The 24,004-nt window shown below is 40.3% G+C and overlaps 1 protein-coding gene across 1 annotated transcript in view; it reads left to right on the top strand.

Moving 5' to 3' along the window:
• The window catches only part of LOC127436323 (anoctamin-3-like), a 186,912-nt gene that overhangs the window by 145,020 nt on the left and 17,888 nt on the right, over positions 1-24,004 (top strand). The window contains exons 15-21 of the mRNA XM_051690414.1: positions 3,753-3,893; positions 4,369-4,533; positions 14,804-14,840; positions 15,032-15,143; positions 17,778-17,835; positions 18,135-18,232; positions 23,833-23,978. Of these exons, the coding sequence (XP_051546374.1) occupies positions 3,753-3,893; positions 4,369-4,533; positions 14,804-14,840; positions 15,032-15,143; positions 17,778-17,835; positions 18,135-18,232; positions 23,833-23,978 (757 nt within the window). The remainder of the gene's footprint in view (positions 1-3,752; positions 3,894-4,368; positions 4,534-14,803; positions 14,841-15,031; positions 15,144-17,777; positions 17,836-18,134; positions 18,233-23,832; positions 23,979-24,004) is intronic.

The raw sequence follows: 24,004 nt of genomic DNA, 5'->3' as shown, positions 1-24,004 counted from the left end.
TGTGTGTGTGTGTGATGCATCTGTAGGGAACATCAACAAATCCTCCAGAAATCAAAGTGTTGAGATGTGGCTGATATGTCGCTGTACATCTGGTGTTTGCATTCTTCGCCATGTACAATTCTGCTGTTGCTAGTTTCTGTATAACAGTGCTTCTCAAACTGGGGCACACAAAGTGCCCCGGATATACGTCACCTCTCACGTGACTCAAAATTGTCATATTCTTTTTTATTTATTTTTTTATTTCTAATTTCTAATCAGTTTACAATGTTAAAGCAATAGATACCCTCAAAATGATATTTTTGTCATCAGTTACTTACCCCCATGGTGTTCCAAGCCCAAATTTCTTTCTTCAGTAAAACACAAAAGATAAAACTTTTTCCATACAATGAAAGCATACAGTGACCAGGGGCTGTTAAAGAGACAGTTCACCCAAAAATGAAAATTTGTTCATCATTTACTCACCCTCGTGCCATCCCAGATGTGTATGACTTTCTTTCTTTTGCTGAACACAAACAAAGATTTTAAAAAATAATTCTCAGTTCTGTAGGGCCATTCAATGCAAGTGAATGGTGGCCAGAACTTTGAATCTAAAAAAGCACATAAATGCAGCATTAAAGTAATCCATATTACTCCAGTGGTTAAATCTATGGCTGTTTCTCAATGTGCGTTCTTTTGTGTTCTTACATTCTTGCATTCTCGTGGACTCGTTCGATGTCATCGTCCACTGCTGAAGTTCAATTCCAGTCCTCAAGAACGCAAGTACCGGGAATTCATAAAATTACCCAGTTGTGTTCTTGAGAAAGCTGAATATCAAGGATGCATCGGATGGTGAGTAGTGGGCAAGAACTCTGTACTACTGCGGCAAACGAAGGACATTTATCGTTGTGTTTTACTCACTATATCATATATTAGTGGTTTTACCTCAAGAGTTTCCAGCTGTAAGTTCGCGAAAGTCTGACGGCTCGTGAGAGTCATCATACTCTGTCAACATTTGTTTTGTTGGGCATTATTTTAATATAGAAACAAGTGTTTACAGGCTTTATTATTTTAATGTGTAACTAGTCCTGCAAACATCACTGGTGTGATAATGCCAGAAGTTCTCACGCTGGCTTAAGATTTCCTGTAATGGTTAATTGTGGGAAGATCGTGGCACATATCAAGTTCGTAATAGATGCGTTCTACGTCCTTCTGTCTTTCTGAGTTTGTTCTTCTAAGGTGGCTTGGCAAGACTGGTCTTCATAAGAATGCAAGTGGGTTCTCTGTGGGCTTTGCATTGAGAAACAGCCTATGTCTTCAGAAGCAATATGGCAGGTTTGGGTGAGAAACAGATCAATATTTAAGACCTTTTTTACTATAAATCTCCACTTTCACATTCTTCTGTTTTTGGCATGTGACAGGTAAGGATGGGCAAGGAGGAGGCGGGAACCAGTGAAACAATTCAAGGATGGCAAAGGAGGAAGCTGGGTCCGGCTCAACAAACACGTAGACATTTAATAAACACTTTTCAGTTTGTAACAAAACAAAAATACACACTGCTTTTCAGCCAGCTACATATGAACATAAAGACACACACACACACAAACAGGCTTCGTACATCTCTCCCTCTCTCTCTGCTGCTGTCTCCTCTCCTTAAATACTCCCGCCGCCCCTCACTGGAACGCGAGACTGGTGTGGCACACAGGTGGAACTCATTCACCACTTATCTTACCGGCCTCGCTCTGCCCAGATGTTGCTCGGCCCCACCCTTCTCGCCACATGGCGATTCACATTTTTCACGCATATCGCCACCTACTGGGAATGGAGGAGAATTTATAGTGAAAAAGAACTTAAATATTGATCTGCTTCTGACCCACACCTATCATTTAGTTTCTGAAGGCATGGATTTAACAACTGGAGCCATATGGATTACTTTTATGCTGTCTTCATGTGCTTTTTGAACCTTCAAATTTCTGGCCACTATTCACTTGCATTGAATGGACCTACAGAACTGAGATATTTTTCTAAAAATCTCAGTTTGTGTTTAGCAGAAGAAAGAAAGTCATACACATCTGGGATGTCATGAGGGTGAGTAAATGATCATTTTTGGATGAACTATCTGTTTAAGATAAAAAAAAGCACACAAAGCACCATAAAACTTAAAATGGCAAAAAATAAACCAATGTTGTGATAATTCATAAGATTAATAAGTCGTTGTAACAAGGTAAATGGAAAGGAGGAGGCGAGAACCGGCTTAACAATATAAATAAAGGTTTAATGATAAATTTAAACCAAAAGACACAAACACACACAGGTGTCGGACAGCTGTCGCACTGCCGTCTCTGGTCGGCCTTATCCCTCTCAGGCTTAATCAGCCTTATTAGGGGCCGGGTGTGCGGAATCACGACCCGGCCCCGCCCTCCGCCCTGCCACATGACGTACATCCCCCCCCCCTTCTCTGGGGGCAAGGGAAGGGAAACAATAATAACAAAAAATGCGGTACCTACACCCTGTAACAGGGATCTTACCAAAAAAAAAAAAAAACAATAATAATATTTAAAAGAGAGGGAAAGGCCAACGTGGAGTGGGAGAGAGAGAGGAGAGAGAAAAAAAAAGGTACTCGCGGGTTCTCACCGTAGCCTGGTCCTCGGCCACTTCTCCACCCTCTAGTGGACGACAGCCGCGCCTCCAAGGGTGGATCAAAAGGCAGTCCTCCGGCCCCTGGCAGACGGAACGCCCCGCTGGGTTTTCGGCAGACGGAAGGGGTCTCCCCCGCCCCTGGCAGCGGTCCTCCCACTCCAGGCGGTCGGCCAGGAGCCCCTCCCCGCTAGCGGTCGGCGGCCGTTCCCCTCCATCCCCTGGCGGATGGCTGTGGCTGCTCCATTGGGGTGGATGGTAGTGGCAAGGACTCTACTACAGTGCATCTCTCCTCCTTCCTGGGTTTCGTCACCAGTGTAACAAGGTAAATGGAAAGGAGGAGGCGAGAACCGGATTAACAATATAAATAAAGGTTTAATGATAAACTTAAACCAAAAGTCACAAACACACACAGGTGTCGGACAGCTGTCCGTAACTCTCTCTCTGTCACACTGCCGTCTCCAGTCGGCCTTATCCCTCTCGGGCTTAATCAGCCTTATTAGGGGCCGGGTGTGCGGAATTACCACCCCGGCCACGCCCTCCGCCCTGCCACAATCGTGAAGTGATAAAACAACTTAAATTCAGTCTGTTTCTTACACAAAGCTATCATATTGCTTGAGGAGACTTGGAATACAGCGCAAAAGTAGTTTGTACTAGTTGTATGGACTACTTTTATGATACTTTTATGGCACTTTTATGGTGTTCTTTATAAAAAAAAATTATCTTGACAGACGAGGTCACTAAAAGCAATTACATATTCTTTTAATATAACTTTGTGTATATAATCATTAGATGTAGCCCATGATTCTCCGATTTAATCAGCCACGATACTCTGAAAAGTTTGAGAACTGCTGCTGTATACAATCCTTCTGCTCTAGTTGACTGTCATATTGCTGAATGTACCTTAAACAAATGCTTATATGTGTAGTCAATAGATGTGTATCATGTTGAGGCCACTGAAGTGACAATACATCATTCAGGTCATGTGATCAACCTTTGGAGTGACATCATCACTGGTCTTCATGCCCAGCCACAGCAGATGATGATGCTGAACATCTGTGTGTGATGAGATTAATTTATGAAACTGTGAAAAGATATCAAAGCAAATGTTTTATAAAGTAATGATGTATTTTTTAAAGGAGGAACTACGGCCGCAGTTTGAAGCCAAATACTCCCGTAAGGAGCGAGTGAACCCCATCTCAGGAAAACCAGAGCCCTTCCAACCCTTCACAGATAAACTCAGCCGACTCATGGTGTCTGTTTCTGGTATCTTCTTCATGGTAGGTGTTGCACCATAAAAAAACACCATAAAAAATTTCATAAAAGTAGTCCATACAACTAGTGCTCATTTTCTGAAGACATACAATAGCTTTATATAAAGAACAGAGCAAAATTAAAGCTGTTATTCACTGCACGTCTCAGTTCCAGCACATTTAGTTAGGGTTAGGGTTAGTGCCATGATGATACAGTTCGACCCTGGGGAGGGGGGGGGGGGGGGCTGGTTTGCTTACTTTGACAAAGCTGAACTATCATTGGAAGTAAAACTGTCTCCCTCTATTGGACTTTTTGCACAAGAGCAGTGCTTTTGCTCTCTTTTCGTGTTCTCAAAGGGTATTATAATAGTTTGCTAACTTCTGTAGATGAAAATTCCTGAACAATCCAAACTAATAGTAATCATAATAAATATTTCCATCAGTTTGACCTTATATTCCTGTTATTCCAGTCTGACAGCATCTCTTGTTGTCTTTGTTCCAGATCTCTTTGGTTCTGACCGCTGTGTTTGCTGTAGTGGTTTTCCGGCTCATCGCAATGGAGAGGTTCGCCTCATTTCAGTGGGAGTTTGTGAAGAAAAACTGGCAGTTTGCCACCTCAGGCACTGGAGTCTGCATCAACTTTATGATCATCATGTCTCTCAATGTGGTTAGTGCCTTTTCTCTAGTCCCAAAACCTCTTCACACCAAAAGCAATATGATAAAAAATTGTCCCCCAAAAAATGTATCCAACTTTTTTCGCAACAAAATACAGAGTGAAAAAAACATTTCCAGGTTCTGTGAAAAATAAGTGAATGACAATTGTAAATATCATGCATCATATATATACTGTATATACACTGATGAGCCAAAACATTATGACCATCTGCCTAATATGCTGTTGGTGCCACCAAAATAGTGCTGACCCTCTGAGGCATGGACTCTACAAGACCCCTGAAGGTGTCCTTCAAGTCCTGTAAGTTGTGAGGTGGGGCCGCCATGGATCGGACTTGTTGGTTTAGCACATCCCACAAATGCTCAATCGGATTGAGATCTGGGGAATTTGGAGGCCAGGACAACACCTTGAACACTTCATCATGTTCCTCAAACCATTCCTGAACAATGTGTGGCAGGGCGCATTATCCTGCTGAAAGAGGCCACTGCCATCAGGGAATACCATTGCTATGAAGGGGTGTACCTGGTCTGCAACTGTTTAGGTAGGTGGCACATTTCCCAGAGCATCACAATCCCTCCTCCGGCTTGTCGTCTTCCCACAGTGAATCCTGGTGCCATCAACGGCCGTCCACGTGATGTAAAATAAAACGGGACTCATCGGACCAGGCGACCTTCTTCCATTGATCCAAGATACAGTGTGCCCATTGTAGGTGCTTTCGATAATGGACATCATGGGAACTCTGACCACTCTACGGCTACGCAGCCCCATACACAGCAGGGTGTGATGCAGTGTGTTTTGTGACATATTCCTCCCGTAACCATCATTAATATTTTCTGTGGCCACAATAGACCTTCTGTCAGTTCGGACCTTCGATGCCCTTGCGCACCGATGAGCCTTGGGCGCCCAACACCCTGTCGCCGGTTTGTGGTTTGTCCCTCCTCAGACCGCTGTCGGCAGGTACTCACCACTGCTGACCGAGAGCACCCCACAAGCCTTGCCGTGTCGTCTGGCCATAACAATTTGGCCCTTGTCAAAGTTACTCAGGTCTTTACTCCTGTCCATTTCTCCTGCATTCAATACGTTGACAACGAGAACTAATTGTTCGCTTTCCATCTAATCTACCTAGACCTTGACATGTGGCCTTGTTAGGAGATGATCAATGTTATTCACTTGTAGGGCTTTACTGGTTGTTTAGATCAGTGTTACTATCAGAAATAAATAATAATTATTTCTGTAGTTATTAATTAATATTTGAATTAATCAATTGAATATAACTCATTAAAACCTCATATGGGGCTCCAGTAAATGTAGTGTGCTACGTTTAGGAGCAAGTTTGGTTATTAGCAATAATTAATAATTATCAAAGATAATTATTAATTATTAAAATCAATAGAACATTGATGAGAATCAATGTTAGCTTTTTTAAATCCTTTAAATCAACAATTATCAAAGATAATCGTTAATTGTTAACATCGATGAAACATTAATTAAAATTAACACTAGCTTATTGATCATTCAAATTCAATCATCAAAGATAATTATCAATTATCAAAAATCAATAGAATATTAATAAGGATTAACATTGACGGGGCACCACCCTGAAATCAGGCACTAATAACCAAATAGTAAAACAGTCTCAATATTAGATTGTTTTCTTTGGAAAATCGACATCCGAAGAATATCGATTTTCCGGAAAAAAAACAATGAATGAAGGTTTGAATCCGAGCACTGACATCCCATCAGCATGACACAGGCGTATGCAAAACAAACCAAAACACTTCTCTTTGTAATATAAACAAGGTTTATTTATGCAGTAATATCAATTAATAATTAATACAATGCAGTCAATAAACTTCCGACTTACAACTACAAACTAAACAGTGATATGATTAGATATGGAAATAAAATAATCCTATAACACATAAGGTGTGTGTGTGACAGTGTGTGTGTGACAGTGTGTGTGTGTGTGTGTGTGTGTGTAAGGAGGGATGTGCACAAAATGGCGGACGTGACTCTCGTGGAGAGTATGTCACGCGAGACTTCCGGCCAGGGAATATGTCCGCGAATGGGGGCGGAGATGGCGTCTACCAGTTACCGCGTGTATCCGCTTGTACAATAGCTTAGGGACAAAGCTGGGCTTTAGCATTTAAGCTAACTACGAGCCAAAAATGTGTGCCAGAATGTTTGTGAGGGGTCGTGTGCGTGTTTGTGTGCGTGTATGGTTAGTACGAGAGAGAGAAGTGACGGCCCTAAAGCCGATTTTGTGATCGTGGGAGAGAAAGCAGCTGTTAGTTCATCGCTCAGAGACGCGGTGGACGGCTCGTAAACAGTCCCACGTTATTTGACTCTTTAATGGATGAACTCAGTTGCTGTCTCACCCACAATGGCGAAATTGCACAACAATCCAATTTGGTTGGACCACAATACAGCAAAACAAATTTGTGATAATTAATACCCTGAGTATTAATAATGAGCGGACATGGCGGCCCGTAAGCTGTACAAGCAAAAACCTTGAAACACAAGAATAACACACTATAATATTCTATCTCTGCCCAGACATAAACCTCTTACTTGAATTGCATGAGGACACAGGTAGAATGTGTTTTCCGCCGTCCTTTAACTCCGACCCAGTTCCTTGAGGCTCGGGTGAAGACGGGAGGCCGTTTCCTCGCTCTGTCGGCGGGCGGTACGGCTGTTGATTCTCGGTGGGCTGGCGGAGAACTCAGAAATGTCAACTTGATTGAAGATGGAAGAGAAATCTTTAATCTCTTCACTTCTGTAGGCAAACGGATGAAGATACGAATTGCTCGGTGGTCTCCTTCGGATCCGTTAGTGTTCGGTTGAACACAGAGTAATCTCAACTCATCCAGTGAGATGGAGATTATATGGCTACAGTTTCAAGTTGGACGTTACTTCCTTGTGCCACGAGGTTGCACATGAGAGCAGCGTTGAACTGCGTCCACACACTGCAAGCAAAGTTGCTGGAAGCAAATCCCGAAAGCATTTCAGAGGTATTTCAACTCCTGATGATGTCATGTTTGAGGGACGTTCTGTTGTGTGCCTCATCCAATAGGAGTTGAGAGTTTGATCCTTTAGTGAGCAAGGCTTCATGGGATTTGTAGTCTTTTTTGGACTCCCTTTGTTTGATTTTGGCACGATTTTTATCAGTATAATTTACGACTTGGAATGTGGGGGCTTGAGTTAGGTTTTTACGACTGTGTTAGGCCTGCCTTTGTCTTCTATCTGAATACATGAGGCCCAACATTCCCCCCTTTGTTCTGAAGAGTTGGTTGTTGTTCAGCATCTTTAGAGCAACTGAAGGGCAGAACAGTCCTTGTTGGTTCACAGTAACCTGTGGGTTACGCCATCCATGTATTCCTGATAGGAAAGAGAAATGGTTGCACAGTCCATACAGTTCATTAGAGTTCACAGAGGCTTTATCGTCTGGACAGAGATTGAGGCACATCTGGGCATAGAACTTCTAGCTAATTCTAAAACTACATTCATCACACAAACATTTCAAGTTATTGGAAGGCACAGCATTAACCGTAACACAATCCTTTGTTGTTCTTTGGTCATAACACAAAATCAAAGTAGAACCTGACATTGGTTACTAGGAACAAAATGTTAGAGGAAAGGAGGGTTAAAGGTTAAAAGGCTTATCCTTGGAAATGATGGGGTTAACCTGTGGGATGGGCTCAAACTGGTGTGTAAAACGCGGCTATATGAGAAGTGAGTCCAGTCTGGCCTGTAGGTGTTGAATGTACCTGTACATGGCGTGTGCAATAATTGCGATGATCCAACCACTAAGGAGGAGCCAGAGGGCAACCAAACTGATAGGGTGTTCTCGGTAAGATGACGATCTGCTTATGTGACTAGGAAATATAGTGGTCAAGCCAGTCGGTTTGGGACTGAACTTCACTAATTTCATCCCTTCAGCCTGAAGCTGCTGTCGAAGGGTGTCATCAATGGTGAGGTTGTGACCTCTAAATGTGTCCATGATCTCAATTTCTGCGTCATGTTTGTCGACGTTGAGATAATGGAGGACAATATCGTCAATGTGCACGGTGGCTCCTTGGGGAACAATTAAGAACACCGTTTGGTCTGGTAGCTTTAGTTTAGTGGCTGTATCATGGCAGTCGTATGACATTGGGATTTCGGTGGCTGGTGTGTTAACGAGCCAGCAATTGCCTGCTCACTCTACCTTTGTCTCTGTTCCTTCATCTTTGATGGACATGCTACCATGACACTTGTTCATGGAATTCGGCTCTTTGGCCGCAGAGGTAGTTAGTCACCTCTCTAACAAGGGGGTTGCATTTTGACAAACCCAATGAATGTACTTTGTCTTGGTACACATGTTTAGGTTAGGGATAAGGTAGAGCGAGAGGTCCTCATCATGGTAGGCGAGTGTTGGTGGTGTTTTGAGGTGAATGTGTGCATTACCTCTCTGAAAACCAACATTAAATACGGACTTTAGTCTATATATATTCTGCCTATGATGGTAGATTGAGGATAAATCCTATTTTGAGGTTCTGAGGATTTACATGGATTGGAATTGCAATGCCAAAACTATATGCCAAGTGTATCTGTGAAGGTTGCACAACGGAGATATTAGCAGATCTAAGGATTTGATCGACAAGGTCTAGGGAGACCAGGTAAGCTGGAATCCTTCCACCACTCAGACTGTTGACTGAGGAGCTAATTTCCCTGAGGTCCTGCATTAGACCTCTAATGATACACGCATAAGTTGTTTTCTCTGACAAAGTCCCTAAAGTGTGCAAAGTGTTACTGATAAGAACGGATTGCAAATTTACAGTGACTATAGTACCCTGAAGGGTTTTACCCAGGCCCTGTAATTGTTCTTTGTGGAGTCGTTGTCTCTGCTGGATTTTGGACGATGGCGACGTGTGCATCTGAAGCTGGTGAACTGTTTTCTGGACCAAGTGGTCTCAGTATGTCAACCTGAGCTTTCATGTGTCCACGATGGCAGTCAATGAGCGGAGCTAATTGATTCAGTAGGTCCTGGCCACCTAACAGTGGTTCCGCATTAATGGGACATATGTAAACAGGGTCTATTAGCATCATTCCTTGAAAGGTGTCAATCCAGGCCCGCTTTGTGATTAGACGACCTATCTTGCGTGTAGCTTGTGATGCTTACATTGCAGGTCTCTGTCTATAACGGTTTGCTAAGGGAGAGCTTTGCTCTAGCCACCTCTGCGAAGATGTTGGAAACCATTAGACTATTTCGGAACCAGTGTTGAGTAGTGCGTGGGAGTTGAATGACCCATGTGTCAGGCGTTGCCCTTACGGTACAGATCGCCCAAGAAGGTCAGAAAAGGAGGGTGTGGCATGTTAGGAGTGACTGTTTTGGGGAGCAACTTGGACACTGTCCCCCTTTTCCCGACCTACAAAGTAAACTTTGGCGTTAACGGGAGGGGGTACATCGTCTAGTCATACTGACAAGGTTTCAGTGCCTTGTTCCTTTGAGGAGGTCGACGGACCTGGTGAACAACGGAGCACGTCAAGCTTAGTTACTAACTCAGTCAAGCGTCTCCTTATATCCTCCATTTCCTCTCTCAAATCATGTTCTCTGAGGGGATTTGAAACCTTTTCTACCCACTCACCTTCTTGTTTGGGTTTTCGTTCGAAACGCGCATTTCCTTTCGGCCGGCGAATGTTTTGTTGTTTAGGCCTGCCATGACCCTGGGGGTGTGTCTGGTCACCACCCCCCTGGTTCTGCTGCCTACCCTGCTGGCGGGGTGATCGGCACCTCTGGGGTCCGGTTCTTGCATTCACCTTAACGCGAGGCATTTTGTTCCCTTCAAACACTAGGTTTGCATATGAGGCTTGGATCCCCAGGGCTCTGGTGTCGCCTTCGTGCCCTCGGGCAGGGTGCATGCATGTCTCCCATGCCAGTTGCGCGTATCTTCTGATTTTCTGCATGGTGGGGTTGCCCATTCTGCAGTGCATCGTGACGTCATATCGTACGCACTCGTGGAGGTTGTGAAGGAAAAGAGACTTGAAAGCTCGTTCCTCCTCAAGACCTGGTGCGTTACTTCCTTGGAAGTACGTGGTTCTCAGGCGTCTGTAATACTCACGCGGAGGCTCATGCCTCTTCTTGGTGATGGCGAAAGCAGCTATGGTAGCGGAGGCTTCGTCGGTATACAGCGAATACTCCTCGCGTAGGGCTTTACACAGAGCTGAGTAGCAGTTTCGTGTACCAGTCGGTAGTGTTTCCATGAACGCATGGACACTCCTTACCGTGGTCTTCCATATAAGCTTGAGTGTTTCACGCGACGAAGCGTAAGGCAAATCAATCAGGCAGTGCTCAATTTCCCTAAGATAATTGTCGATGTTTGAATCTTGATTATTTGGGTCAAAACGTTCAATGTCCCCTGCGAGGGACTCGAGTTTTCGGATGCGCAAGCATTGATGTCGGTATGACCACGGGTCGCCCGAGTCATCCGAAACATCATAGTCACTTGGATCGCTATAGCGATGAGGACGACTTCCTCCCCTTCGTGGTGGGGAAGGAGTCCAGTCGATGCGTGGGGGTGGACCCCGGGTTGCGTACAGCTCCCTGGCTAATGGGATCTTCGAGCCGCTTACACCACTCTGGGCTTGAAAATAATCGCCCCCCCTCCATGGTGTGGAATCAGTCAGTTTGAAACGCAAGGTGGCGTGACTGAAAACTGACTGAGGAGGGCAACTGTAAGGAACATTTGGCCCACTAGGTCCAGAATTGTGCACATTGGCTTCCCGACCGGGTTGTTGACATAATCGACTAGTTCCTGCAATGCTTCATCACAATGACTATTATTGTAGCTGTTAAGGTTATCTCTCTCCTCTATGGAGAGACGGAGGACAGCAGCAACTACATCTTGCAGTGCTGGGTCGACTAACCTTTGTGGAGCTTCAGCTCCAGTCACACAGGGCGATTGGTGACTCATTTTACTGGGGCAGTAAAAATTCTTGTGACACAGTGGCTCTGAAAGCTTGTTGTTTTACAGTTGATATACTGCTAACACGAAAGCACAGTTGAGAGGCTTCGACCTGTGGCTTACGGTCTACTGTTATGTAATGTGCAAATTTCACGGCGTTCTCTCTTTGGTGGACGTCAATGAAGTGACTTGGCACCTCTCTGTAACATTTAGATGAAAGCGTTAGGAGTTAAATAACAACAACAGCAGGTTTTAAGCAGACTATAGTAAATTTACCAACCCCTAATTCACTCTTAAGAGCACTTTCACACCACACTGGCTTATGTTTGGCAAGTTTTGAGAAGTAAATTGTCAAACAGAACCAAACTTTGAAGTAAGGATTCAAGTTATTACTTTGGATTCTTATGCATACACACTGTGACAGAACTGGCACGTAGGATGCCTCACACGGGGCACCAATTATTATGTAGGGCTTTACTGGTTGTTTAGATCAGTGTTACTATCAGAAATAATTAATAATTATTTCTGTAGTTATTAATTAATATTTGAATTAATCAATTTAATCTAACTCATTAAAACCTCATATGGGGCTCCAGTAAATGTAGTGTGCTACGTTTAGGAGCAAGTTTGGTTATTAGCAATAATTAATAATTATCAAAGATAATTATTAATTATTAAAATCAATAGAACATTGATGAGAATCAATGTTAGCTTTTTTAAATCCTTTAAATCAACAATTATCAAAGATAATCGTTAATTGTTAACATCGATGAAACATTAATTAAAATTAATACTAGCTTATTGATCATTCAAATTCAATCATCAAAGATAATTATCAATTATCAAAAATCAATAGAATATTAATAAGGATTAACATTGACGGGGCACCACCCTGAAATCAGGCACTAATAACCAAATAGTAAAACAGTCTCAATATTAGATTGTTTTCTTTGGAAAATCGACATCCGAAGAATATCGATTTTCCGGAAAAAAAACAATGAATGAAGGTTTGAATCCGAGCACTGACATCCCATCAGCATGACACAGGCGTATGCAAAACAAACCAAAACACTTCTCTTTATAATATAAACAAAGTTTATTTATGCAGTAATATCAATTAATAATTAATACAATGCAGTCAATAAACTTCCGACTTACAACTACAAACTAAACAGTGATATGATTAAATATGGAAATAAAATAATCCTATAACACATAAGGTGTGTGTGTGACAGTGTGTGTGTGTGTGTGTGTGTAAGGAGGGATGTGCACAAAATGGCGGACGTGACTATCGTGGAGAGTATGTCACGCGAGACTTCCGGCCAGGGAATATGACCGCGAATGGGGGCAGAGATGGCGTCTACCAGTTACCACGTGTATCCGCTTGTACGATAGCTTAGGGACAAAGCTGGGCTTTAGCATTTAAGCTATCTACGAGCCAAAAATGTGTGCCAGAATGTTTGTGAGGAGTCGCGTGCGTGTATGTGTGCGTGTGTGGTTAGTACAAGAGAGAGAAGTGACGGCCCTAAAGCCGATTTTGCGATCGTGGGAGAGAAAGCAGCTGTTAGTTCATCGCTCAGAGATGCGGAGGACGGCTCGTAAACAGCCCCGCGTTATTTGACTCTTTAATGGATGAACTCAGTTGCTGTCTCACCAGCAATGGCGAAATTGCACAACAGTCCAATTTGGTTGGACCACAATACAGCAAAACAAATTTGTGATAATTAATACCCTGAGTATTAATAATGAGCGGACATGGCGGCCCGTAAGCTGTACATGCAAAAACCTTGAAACACAAGAATAACACACTATAATATTCTATCTCTGCCCAGACGTAAACCTCTTACTTGAATCGCATGAGGACACAGATAGAATGTGTTTTCCTCTGTCCATTAACTCCGACCCGGTTCCTTGAGGCTCGGGTGATGACGGGAGGCTGTTTCCTCGCTCTGTCGGCGGGCGGTACGGCTGTTGATTCTCGGCGGGCTGGCGGAGAACTCAGAAATGTCAACATGATTGAAGATGGAAGAGAAATCTTTAATCTCTTCACTTCTGTAGGCAAACGGATGAAGATGCGAATTGCTCAGTTGTCTCCTTCGGATCCGTTAGTGTTCGGTTGAACACAGAGTAATCTCAACTCGTCCAGCGAGATGGAGATTATATGGCTACAGTTTCAAATCGGACGTTACTTCCTTGTGCCACGAGGTTGCACATGAGAGCAGCGTTGAACTGCGTCCACACACTGCAAGCAAAGTTGCTGGAAGCAAATCCCGAAAGCATTTCAGAGGTATTTCAACTCCTGATGATGTAATTTTTGAGGGACGTTCTGTTGTGTGCCTCATCCAATGGGAGTTGAGAGTTCGATCCTTTAGTGAGCAAGGGCTTCGTGGGATTTGTAGTCTTTTTTGGACCCCCTTTTGTTTGATTTTTGCGCAATTTTTATCAGTATAATTTACGACTTGGAATGTGGGGGCTTGAGTTAGGTTTTTACGACTGTGTTAGGCCTGCCTTTGTCTTCTATCTGAATACATGAGGCCCAACACACTTCACCTATGACTGGCTATAATGTTTTGGTTCATCAGTGTATAAATACTGTATATAAAGGGTTGACAAGATACCAAAAAGTCACCAACAACTAATATGCTTAATAACATAATTATTAATAAATTAAATGTGTTGCCTTCAAGTATCTCTGAATTAAATAAATGTGTACACATTTTTCAAGTCATTATTTAGGTAAACAGTATTCAGGTACAAATAAAATAAGAAACCAAGAAATAAATGCAACTAAACAAATATACAAATTAAGTAAACAGTGCTTTAACCAAATTAAGAAAAAAAATTGACCTACTGAAATATAAACACTTTTGTTGGGAGGAGGATTTTCACCCTTGATTTGAATAGATTTATAAAAATATTTTATTTTTATTTATTTTTTTGCAGTGAAATGTTTGGATGTATACTATGGGAAATACGACAAATAATTAATGTGTAGGTATAAGTTCATTTTCAGAGCGCCTGTTGTTCATGGCAATTAAACATATTTTTGTGGTGTAGTCTGTAAAACTTGATGTTTCAGTTTCTCAGCCTTTTCTGTAGTGGTGGTGGCGTAGTGGGCTAAAGCACATAACTGGTAATTGGTTGCTGGTTCAATCCCCACAGCCATCACCATTGTGTCCTTGAGCAAGGCACTTAACTCCAGGTTGCTCCAGGGGGATTGTCCCTGTAATAAGTGCACTGTAAGTCGCTTTGGATAAAAGCGTCTGCCAAATGCATAAATGTAAATGTAGTGGTACTGTAGTGAATTTTCTTTTCCCCAACAGGTCTATGAGAAAGTGGCCTACTTACTTACAAACCTGGGTAAGTATAGATCCAGTCAAGGTGACAATTGATTAAGGGTGAAAAATTCTAGTCTTCTAGCTGTGAGAAACTTTTCACATTCCTGAATGACAGTAAGACTCGAGTTAGACAGCATAGAAGAGCCTGCAGTGCTGTAAACTCTATCGTTCTGGTATGGCTGAAGTTTGAAAGTTTTCTCTCTTGTGGTTTAGAACACCCACGGACAGAGTCAGAATGGGAAAACAGCTTTGCCCTTAAGATGTTCCTCTTCCAGTTCGTCAATCTGAACAGCTCTACCTTCTACATAGCGTTCTTCTTAGGGAGGTGAGTGCTCAGAGCAACTCTCAGATCTCTGAATGAGTGGGTTTACAGTAGGTTTCAAAAGTTAAAGGGTTGAATTCACAAAATGGTTGTGCAACTTTTACGCATGGTACTTCCGTGCAAAAAAACCCTGCATTTTATTCACTAACCACCCACAATGTAGTTTAAAGGGGTCATGACATGCTCTTTTTTTATAATTTAATTATCTTCCCTGAGGTCCACTTATAATGGTAGTAGTAAATTATTATATAATTTAGTAATATATAATCATTTTCCACCCTGTCTCTGGCCCTCTGTCTGAAACACTGGGTTTTAAGCTGTCTGGCCCTTTAAGACTTCACTGTAAACGCCCACTGTTGTGATTGGCTAACATCATGCAGCCCTTCCAATAAAGAAATATTTGAAACTCAATCCGAAGAAAATGAACAAACTCCACACAACATTATAAAACCACATTTCAGGGTTAAAACAAAACGTACAGTACACCCAGCACATTTCATCTGAATGTATCAAACTGTTCACTCAAGCACAGCATAAACTATCAAACAGTCATGACATTTAATAAACATTTGTTAATGGAACTGGTTACTTATGGTGTTTCATCCAATAGTCCAAATTTAACTGCCCCATCTTTCAATAACAGTTCCTTAACAAAGCTTGAATCATATTGTGACTGGTTCACAAGCAATCCATGCTGACATCTTCTGAATACGTAATTCAATCCACGGTGATGTTGGGTGCTTCAACTAGCTTCAACAGGCCAAAGCAGAGACACTGGTCTTCACCAGAGTGACATCTCCCATTTTCAAGGTTTGTTTACACACAGAACAGCATGTGTTTCTCCCAGTCAGTGGCAGCAGCAGAATGAGATGCACTTGTACCGCTCTTAAAATGCGGCGCGCATTTCATGTAGTGCATGTTTACAAAAGATCAACAATTAAATATAGCACAGATGTGTGCAAAAATGGCAAGGATGCCTTCAAAACAGCACAACAGCAAGACAGCACACAGCAAGATGAAAAATTATAAGGGTGTCCTTTTTAGAGTTATAACTTGACATTGTGTTTTTTTAAAAGTGGCGCGAGATGTGTGATAACGGTCAAAGCCATGCACGTTTATGTAGAAAACATTTAAATCCAGACAGGCACATGAAGGTGTCCTGTGTAAGTCCTCTTTGGATGAATCTCCCATGACAGGCCCATCTCTCTCCTCTTCACCTGTGTGACTGACTGAGCACCAGTGGGCGGGGCTAAGGGTGCAATGATGGAAAATAGGCATTGGTGTCAAGGCAGTCATATGCAGATGTATTTGGTCCTTGTGACATCATAAACTCCACAAATTCCAAACGAGTTTTGTTTTGTTGCTTGGTATATAATACAATGACCTCTGGAAAATGTTATTCCTCATGTCATGACCTCTTAAAGAAGGAGCAATCTGCACTGAAATAGCACATCATCTTTAGTATTTCAAAGTCACTGTTATTCCTTTCCGCGCAAACATGCCTTTCTATGTAAATTAGGCTCATTATGTATTGCTCTTTATTCACCAAATTAGAGCTATTTGCCTGCCGCATCTCATCGCGCTATAGAGCTCTACAGTCAATTTCCAGAAGTGAAAATCCTGTTTATTTTTTCCGTAAGTGAACTGATTTTAACAATAACTTACAAACCTTTAAAGACAGACCTACTTTGACTTCCAAAGTTGTTAATCAATGGTTTATGCTCTTGTTGAAGCCATCAGTCTGCCTTATTCTGCACATTTCAACAAATATAAATCAATAGTTCAAAAATGTTCCATTGTTTTTAATTTGATTATGTCATTCGCAATGCTTCATGGGATTGTAGTACATTCCTTCATGATAGACGTTAAGTAGCTTTGTCTTTTTATCCAATTTTCAAATGCTTTTGTGCTTAAAATCAAAGTTTGTAATGTTGTGATACCAAATACTAACGCCCTGTCTACACCAGGAGTGTCCATTGACGCAATGACACGACGGCTTGAGGCTGTCTACACTGGACGTTCTAAACCGTTTATTTGCATTGTTGGCAGTAGTAGTGCCAGCATGTGTACTGCAAAATGGAATGGGACACCCGTTTACTGTCGGCTCAACAGACGCACCGCAACAGATGCTTTCAGTGTAGACTGCATCATTGATTATAATGGGGTTCTATTGCCTTGGACGTGACGCAACGCGCCGCTTGTGTCCGGTGTAGACAGGGTGTAAGAAATTCTCTAATCCATGTTAATTTTTCAGTGCAACATTTCAATCAAATTGTTATATGAATTAATATAATTTGCAACGGAAAAGCATACAATATGAAAAATGTTGCATTTGCACAAGCAGACTTTTGAATCCCACTGTACATTTGCTGTTTGTTTTTCAACTAGATCAATTCCATTTTCAATAGTCTGTTTACTAGCTTTTGCTGCATCCATTTGCCCTGACTATTCCACTTGAGATCTGTTATTTTTCCTAATTTCCTAACACATACAGGAGCTTGATTTTTCCACCGTTGGCGGTAAAGCACATACAAACACAGACACCCTCCCCCATGATAGCATGTCTAATTGAATTTCAAAGGTAATATTGTATGTGTTATTGTGATGTGTGTGTATTGTGTTTGTGTGTGTTCACAGGTTTGCTGGCAGGCCGGGTGACTATAATAAGCTGTTTAACCGATGGAGAATGGAGGAGGTGGGTTAGATGAGATAGGCTGTAATGACTCCTCTCGCACTCGGTTATTATTGCATTTTGGCATGATCGACGCTCCCATATCAAAGCTCTACCTCTGTTACGCAACAGCCTTGAGATTTCAATAAAATGGTCATTATTCAGTGCAGACTCCCTCATAATTGCATCTTCAACAACTGCGATTGCTCATAACACTTGTGTACTGTTTTTAAAATCTATTCTGAATGGTGTCTCGGGGAATGATAGAGGATATGCCATAATAATTACCAGCAGAAATATTTATGCTGATTTCTCTTTCTCAGTGTCATCCCAGTGGTTGTCTAATTGATTTGTGCCTACAAATGGGAGTGATCATGGTGTTGAAACAGATCTGGAATAACTTCATGGAGCTGGGCTACCCGTAAGTATTAGATCCTTGGAGAAACTGTAGTACTGTTCCAAATCTATAAGCAGTCTCCTGAAACCTTCACGGAGAGTGTGTAGCGGGCAAACGAACCTGCCTGGGCGAACTTTTAGGAATACTTCTAACTGACCGCTTAATACCTTCTTATTGCCATTGGTCTACGTCATCAGTAGGTGTGACCTGGATGCCAAGGGTATGCCTATCATCATTTGTTTTTTTGTCTTTTGAGGTGTTAAAACAGCTTCTTTTACTGATCTCACTAGAATTCTACTCTAAACACCTCCCACAGTGGTCTGAATGTTCTCAAACAGTAAACCGTTGCTCGGATGTTTAGAACTTCTTTGAAAGTTCTATGAACGAAGAATGAATAAGAACTTCTCCGGAAGTATATCGAGGCCTTAAGTCAACTTTAAAAGGCTGTGTCACTCTCACATAGTATATGGTATATACTGCTTCAGATGCTACATTTTCTTGTGTAAAAAAAATTAAATAAAAATCTTTATTAATTTATATACTAAGTAAGGGATAATGTACAGTCAGCTGGCTGAGGAGTCTTGTATCACCCTGAAGGGGTTTATTGTGCTATAACAACCGGCTGAGTGTACATTATCCCACTTATTACAGTTACTAACCAAATAAATAAATAAATGGACATAAAATATAGATTTGCATTGAAATTATGTAATTATGTGAGAAGAAAGAAATTGCTGAACAGACGAATTTCACCTCCGGTTTGCATCTAAATTCATTTGGTGTTTATTTCTTAAAAATGACCATCTGACTCCTCATTATCCAGCTTATTGCAAATAAATAAATAAATTGACATGAAACATTGATTTTAATTAAAATTATTTTATTAGCTTACTTCTAGAGATCACACTCGGATGGTAGTGATCTGAGAAGTAGATGACTCGCAATACCCGGATGACTCAGAAATATCAGACCGCTAGATGGCGCCATTGACCAATCAAAATCTAGTATTTCAGTACCTGTCTATAAATTGATGATAGATTATTTGCAGGTAGATCCAATCTGGTCGAATGTGAAACACTAAATAGGAAAAGGTAATAATTGTTTTATTTTTAATGGAATTGTTGTGCTAGTTGTTATCGCTTATGGGCAATGGCGTTATTACAGGCAGTACAGGGTGTGCAGCCGCACTGGGACCCAGAGTGAAAAGGGAGCCTACAACTGCTGTCCAAAAGTGAACAATGAAAACGAACATGGGCCCCAGTGCAGCTGCGTTGCTAGTTTAAAAGACTAATTCAAAGTGTCACTTTAGAACAAGTAATGCAGGCTTGGGCTGTTTCTGGCAAGTTACTGGAGTAGCAAGGACGTGTTTGTGTGTATGTGTTTCTGAGAGAGAGCAATAGAGGGAGAAAGAGAGAGCAACTGAGCGTGTGTGATTACCTGTGTCTGTCATGACTCCAAATTAGTGATTAAACAGCAATGCTGAAGCTGTTAATTTAACTCTATTCCTCAGCTGTAGTATGATAGAAATCTGCTCCAAGCGATCGTGGAATGATGCTGCCTATTTGGATGTGCTATCGGAAATATCCTATGAGTATTTCACTCACATTCAAGTCATTGCTATCTGAGAGAAAACCTGAAGGACACCAGTTTTATTCTTGTATATTTCTTGGGGAACTCTTATTTTGACACGACACAGAAACCGTACCCTCTTCCGCCGTGTTGAAAATGTACTTTTCCTCTCAACTTGGAACTGAGGCAGGTAGGCAAGTTGTGTTTACTCCATCTTTTGCGACTCTCAGCAGTAATGCTGAAGATGTTAGTGTAGGAATTTAGCTCATTATTGGTTAAAAGCAGGAATAATGATCTAACAGAATTAATATTTAACATTCAATCAACTTATTCGTCCAGCGATAGGTTGAAATTAGTGTCTTTATCAATTCTGGAATGAATATTACTTTGTGGCCAACAAAATCATATCCTAAATTTAGTGTAAACACAGTTTTATAAGCAAGTAACAGGGTCAAACAGTTTAAGACATTAAACTCATGAGCATCAAGTAAAAGACACTTCTCTTTGAACACAAACAAGACTTCATTAAACTATTATAAACCTAATACACAAACTAATCTAACACACACAAACACACAAAACACAAATTAACAGGTCCCCTTTGAGACGCCACTGCACATACATTTATATATAAAACTTTTAACCTCAAATAATGATGTTGATTATAAAAAGTCCATGGACATTATGCCTCAACTACCTGTGTACGGTATATGGTATGCATTATGAATTTTATGTTATGTTAAGATCTCATATCAGATAAACAGAGACATATGTTACTGAGTGTCAGAGCACAGAGAGTTTTGTAACTCAATTATTAGGGTTCATGCGGACAGAAGCAGGAGGTGTTAGCTGCACTGGCACACAGAGAGTTTGTCCTCAGTTCTTGTTCACTGCACTCATGGCTGAGTGATTTTGCCAACCCTGCAATACAGAGAAAAGTGTACGCATCATTAGAAAGAGCCATGACTACAGAGTGTGCTTTAAAGAAAGCATGATGAGGGACATTAGTTTAGATTACCATCAATGTCCTTTTTCAGTCATTAGTATAACATAACAGCTTACTGGCACATCATTTATTAATTACAAGTATGATTATTACAGTGTTTGCAAGGCAGCACTATATAGTCCCCTGGTTGGGGTTTGTTCTAACCTCTAAATCCATTTATTAAAGGTGCACTCAATTATTTTTTTTCCCCCTATTAAAAAAAGTATTACTCCTTTAGAAATGAATAGTAATTTTAAACATATACAGTATATCAAATAATGAACACTTACGTGAGATCAAGACTCCAATCATAGCCTATCTGTAACCTTTTAAAAACAGTTTTAATCTACATGGAAAGGGTCTCCTCATGGGGGCTGCCATGTTAGAATCACATGACATGTCAAATATTACTTTTAATCTCTGTAACCACCCTGTTATTCTACACTTTCACTATTGGATATAATATATCCAATATTTTATATAATAATAGCTGACTGTGAATAGTGAATTTCTACAATGTCATTGGAAACTGAAAACGTTTGCATTTGAATGATGCTTCATCCACACCCCTAGGTGTCAGTGTAAGTGCAAAAATGTCTGAGTGCACCTTTAAACTTCTGCAATTAATTAAATCCAAACTGCTTAATTTACAGACTTCAAATAGTTTTTTTGTAAATCATTTCAGTTTTTATGTTTTGTAAATTGTATTATTTTAAGAAATTTGGGCTTTAATTATTTAATTTCAAAATGTAACATTTCATTGACTTTCACATTTCACAAACAGTTAACAAACAGTAATGACATCATTGTAATATTGTACATATTGAATTAGTAAATTGAATTTTCCTTAAAATCTAGTTTATTTATTGATTTTATTGTTATTTTGATATTATTTTTTACCCCTAAGGCTGTAATTTCATGACAAGTGGTTGATTTAAACTTTTTCTATTTGTTATATGAAGGTCTCATTAAAACAGAATAGAAAACTTTTTACCAGAACTTCATCGCTTAATTTTTGGTACTTTTCAAATCCCTAGACCCAGACTTTCAATATTAAACGCTGAAAATCCATTATGTAAATTTGAATTATTACATGTTTAAAACTATAAGAATCTAAACAAAGAGTGAAATAAACAAACCATTTCAATATTTATTGTGTGACAAAGATTTCTATAAGTTTTTCAAAAATGTTGCCTGTCCCACAGTTATTTATAAACAATGTTGCCCCAATAACGTTTTTTTTTTAAAGTTAGTGCACTTTTTAACCAAGTCGACAAAAGTACTGTCAGTAAAGGGCATGCTTGAGATGAAATATGAGATGAGTTAAAGGAAAAATTAAGGAAAATATCACTTTGGCTCACAAGAGTGTATGTTTGGTTTAGAAGGTGTTAGGGACATGTTGCAAGGTGGATATGTCATATCTGGTAATATAGGCAAAATAACATTATTTCCTCATAAAACAAGTCTTATTTCCTATTTCTTTGCCCCACCATACTAAATTTTAGCCTGTTTTTTTTTTTTTTTTGTTTTGGTTTTTCTAAAGAGAATTAACATGTTTATAACTGATCACTAGGGCTGCATGATATGGAGAAAAAATGCGATAATCGGAAATGTGGCGGCAATATGCAATGTGATAAACTTAAGATTAATGTGTCAAAATCAAATTAAATTGTTTCCAAGTAGATCTACATTGAGAACAGATTATATTTAGGGGACATGAAGTGACATTATGTCAAATGTATTATCCACAATACAAGTTACAATTAACAAGTTACATGTTCAAAATGACATCAAGGCTTTACATTTTCAACCACTTTCTGCTTTCCAACTCCCCTCACTCCCACTTTATCTTTTCTTATATTGCTTATTAATATGTAGATACATTTAATCTCCTGAGACCCGAGCGTTACTGATGTGGCATTTTCAATTTCCCTTTTTGATTTGTTACTAGTAGCATCTAATAGACATGCAAAACAACAAAAACAATTTATGTCCACAAATGTGGACAGCGGGACTAAATTTTAAATAATGCCAAGCTATAGAAGGTCAGATCTTTTTTAATAAAATTGTGTATTATGTTTCCAGGAGTGTTGGTTATTCATGTTTTTTAGATGTTTCAGACATTACAGCAGATTTTCTGTAAAGCTGCTTTGGAACAATGTGTATTGTGAAAAGCACAAATAAAATACTATACAAGTATTTTTTATTTTTTTATTATTTTCTTTTTTTTTTTTATGTTACAGTGTTTTTTTCTCTCTTTGCACAGTCAAACAAACAAGTAATAGCTAGTGCTGAAGCATTTTACCAATCAGAAATTAGCATAATTAATTCTGAAACAAGAAGTGCATTGTCCAATCACTGCCAACCATGTTAAAATAAAATTAAACATTATAAATTCTGAATCTATGTATGATTATCATTGTCCCATGTCTGCCAAACATGTTGAGTGCTCCAAACATCATCTGCAGCCTGAAACAAGTGAATGCACTTGGCTTCATAGGAAAGCTTTAGGATGCTCCCTTGCTCCCTATTTAGTGAATGACGTAACCTCCAGTGTCCCAATAAAAATAGTTTTATTGGGCATCATTTCCAGTCAACTTTGCCAGATTACACAAAAAGTGTGAAAATATGATTTTATTGTGTTAATTTTGGATATAATCAGTGTTAGCTATGAAATTAGTTTCAGCAAGACAAATCTCATTTCCACCAGCATCATTTCCACCACAAAATTCTATTAAACACACTTCAGAATTTGAGATGTGTTGGAAATGACACTGTAGTGGGATATTTCAGGACGTTCAGAAATAAATGACAAAAACTAAATAAATCTCCCATGATGCATGTACATACACTGTTGGACATTGTTAGTGAACAAAAAAAAAAAAAAATAAGAAATGTTTTAACAAGACTTCACTTTCTAAAAATCTAAAAAGAACCACCCATATAAGATTTTTTGAATATGAAACACAGTATTGTGCATATTATTATACTAAATGTCTGCAAAGAAATGGAAGGCTTTTGCTTTACTTCAACAACTTAAGTCAATTTTTATTTGTGTTTCTTCACCCAGACTGCTACAGAACTGGTGGTCTCGGCGTAAGATGAAGCGTGCAGGAGAGCAGAATAACAGTAATGAAGAGCTGCCGCAGTGGGACAGAGACTGGAACCTGCAGCCCATGAACGCACACGGCCTGGTGGATGAGTACCTTGAGATGGGTGAGTTCTCCTCGATAACGCATATT

Source organism: Myxocyprinus asiaticus, chromosome 46 (assembly GCF_019703515.2).
Source record: "Myxocyprinus asiaticus isolate MX2 ecotype Aquarium Trade chromosome 46, UBuf_Myxa_2, whole genome shotgun sequence".
NCBI lineage: Eukaryota > Metazoa > Chordata > Actinopteri > Cypriniformes > Catostomidae > Myxocyprinus > Myxocyprinus asiaticus.
Note: the sequence above shows the minus strand (reverse complement) of the source record. Positions and strands in the feature narration are given on the sequence as shown.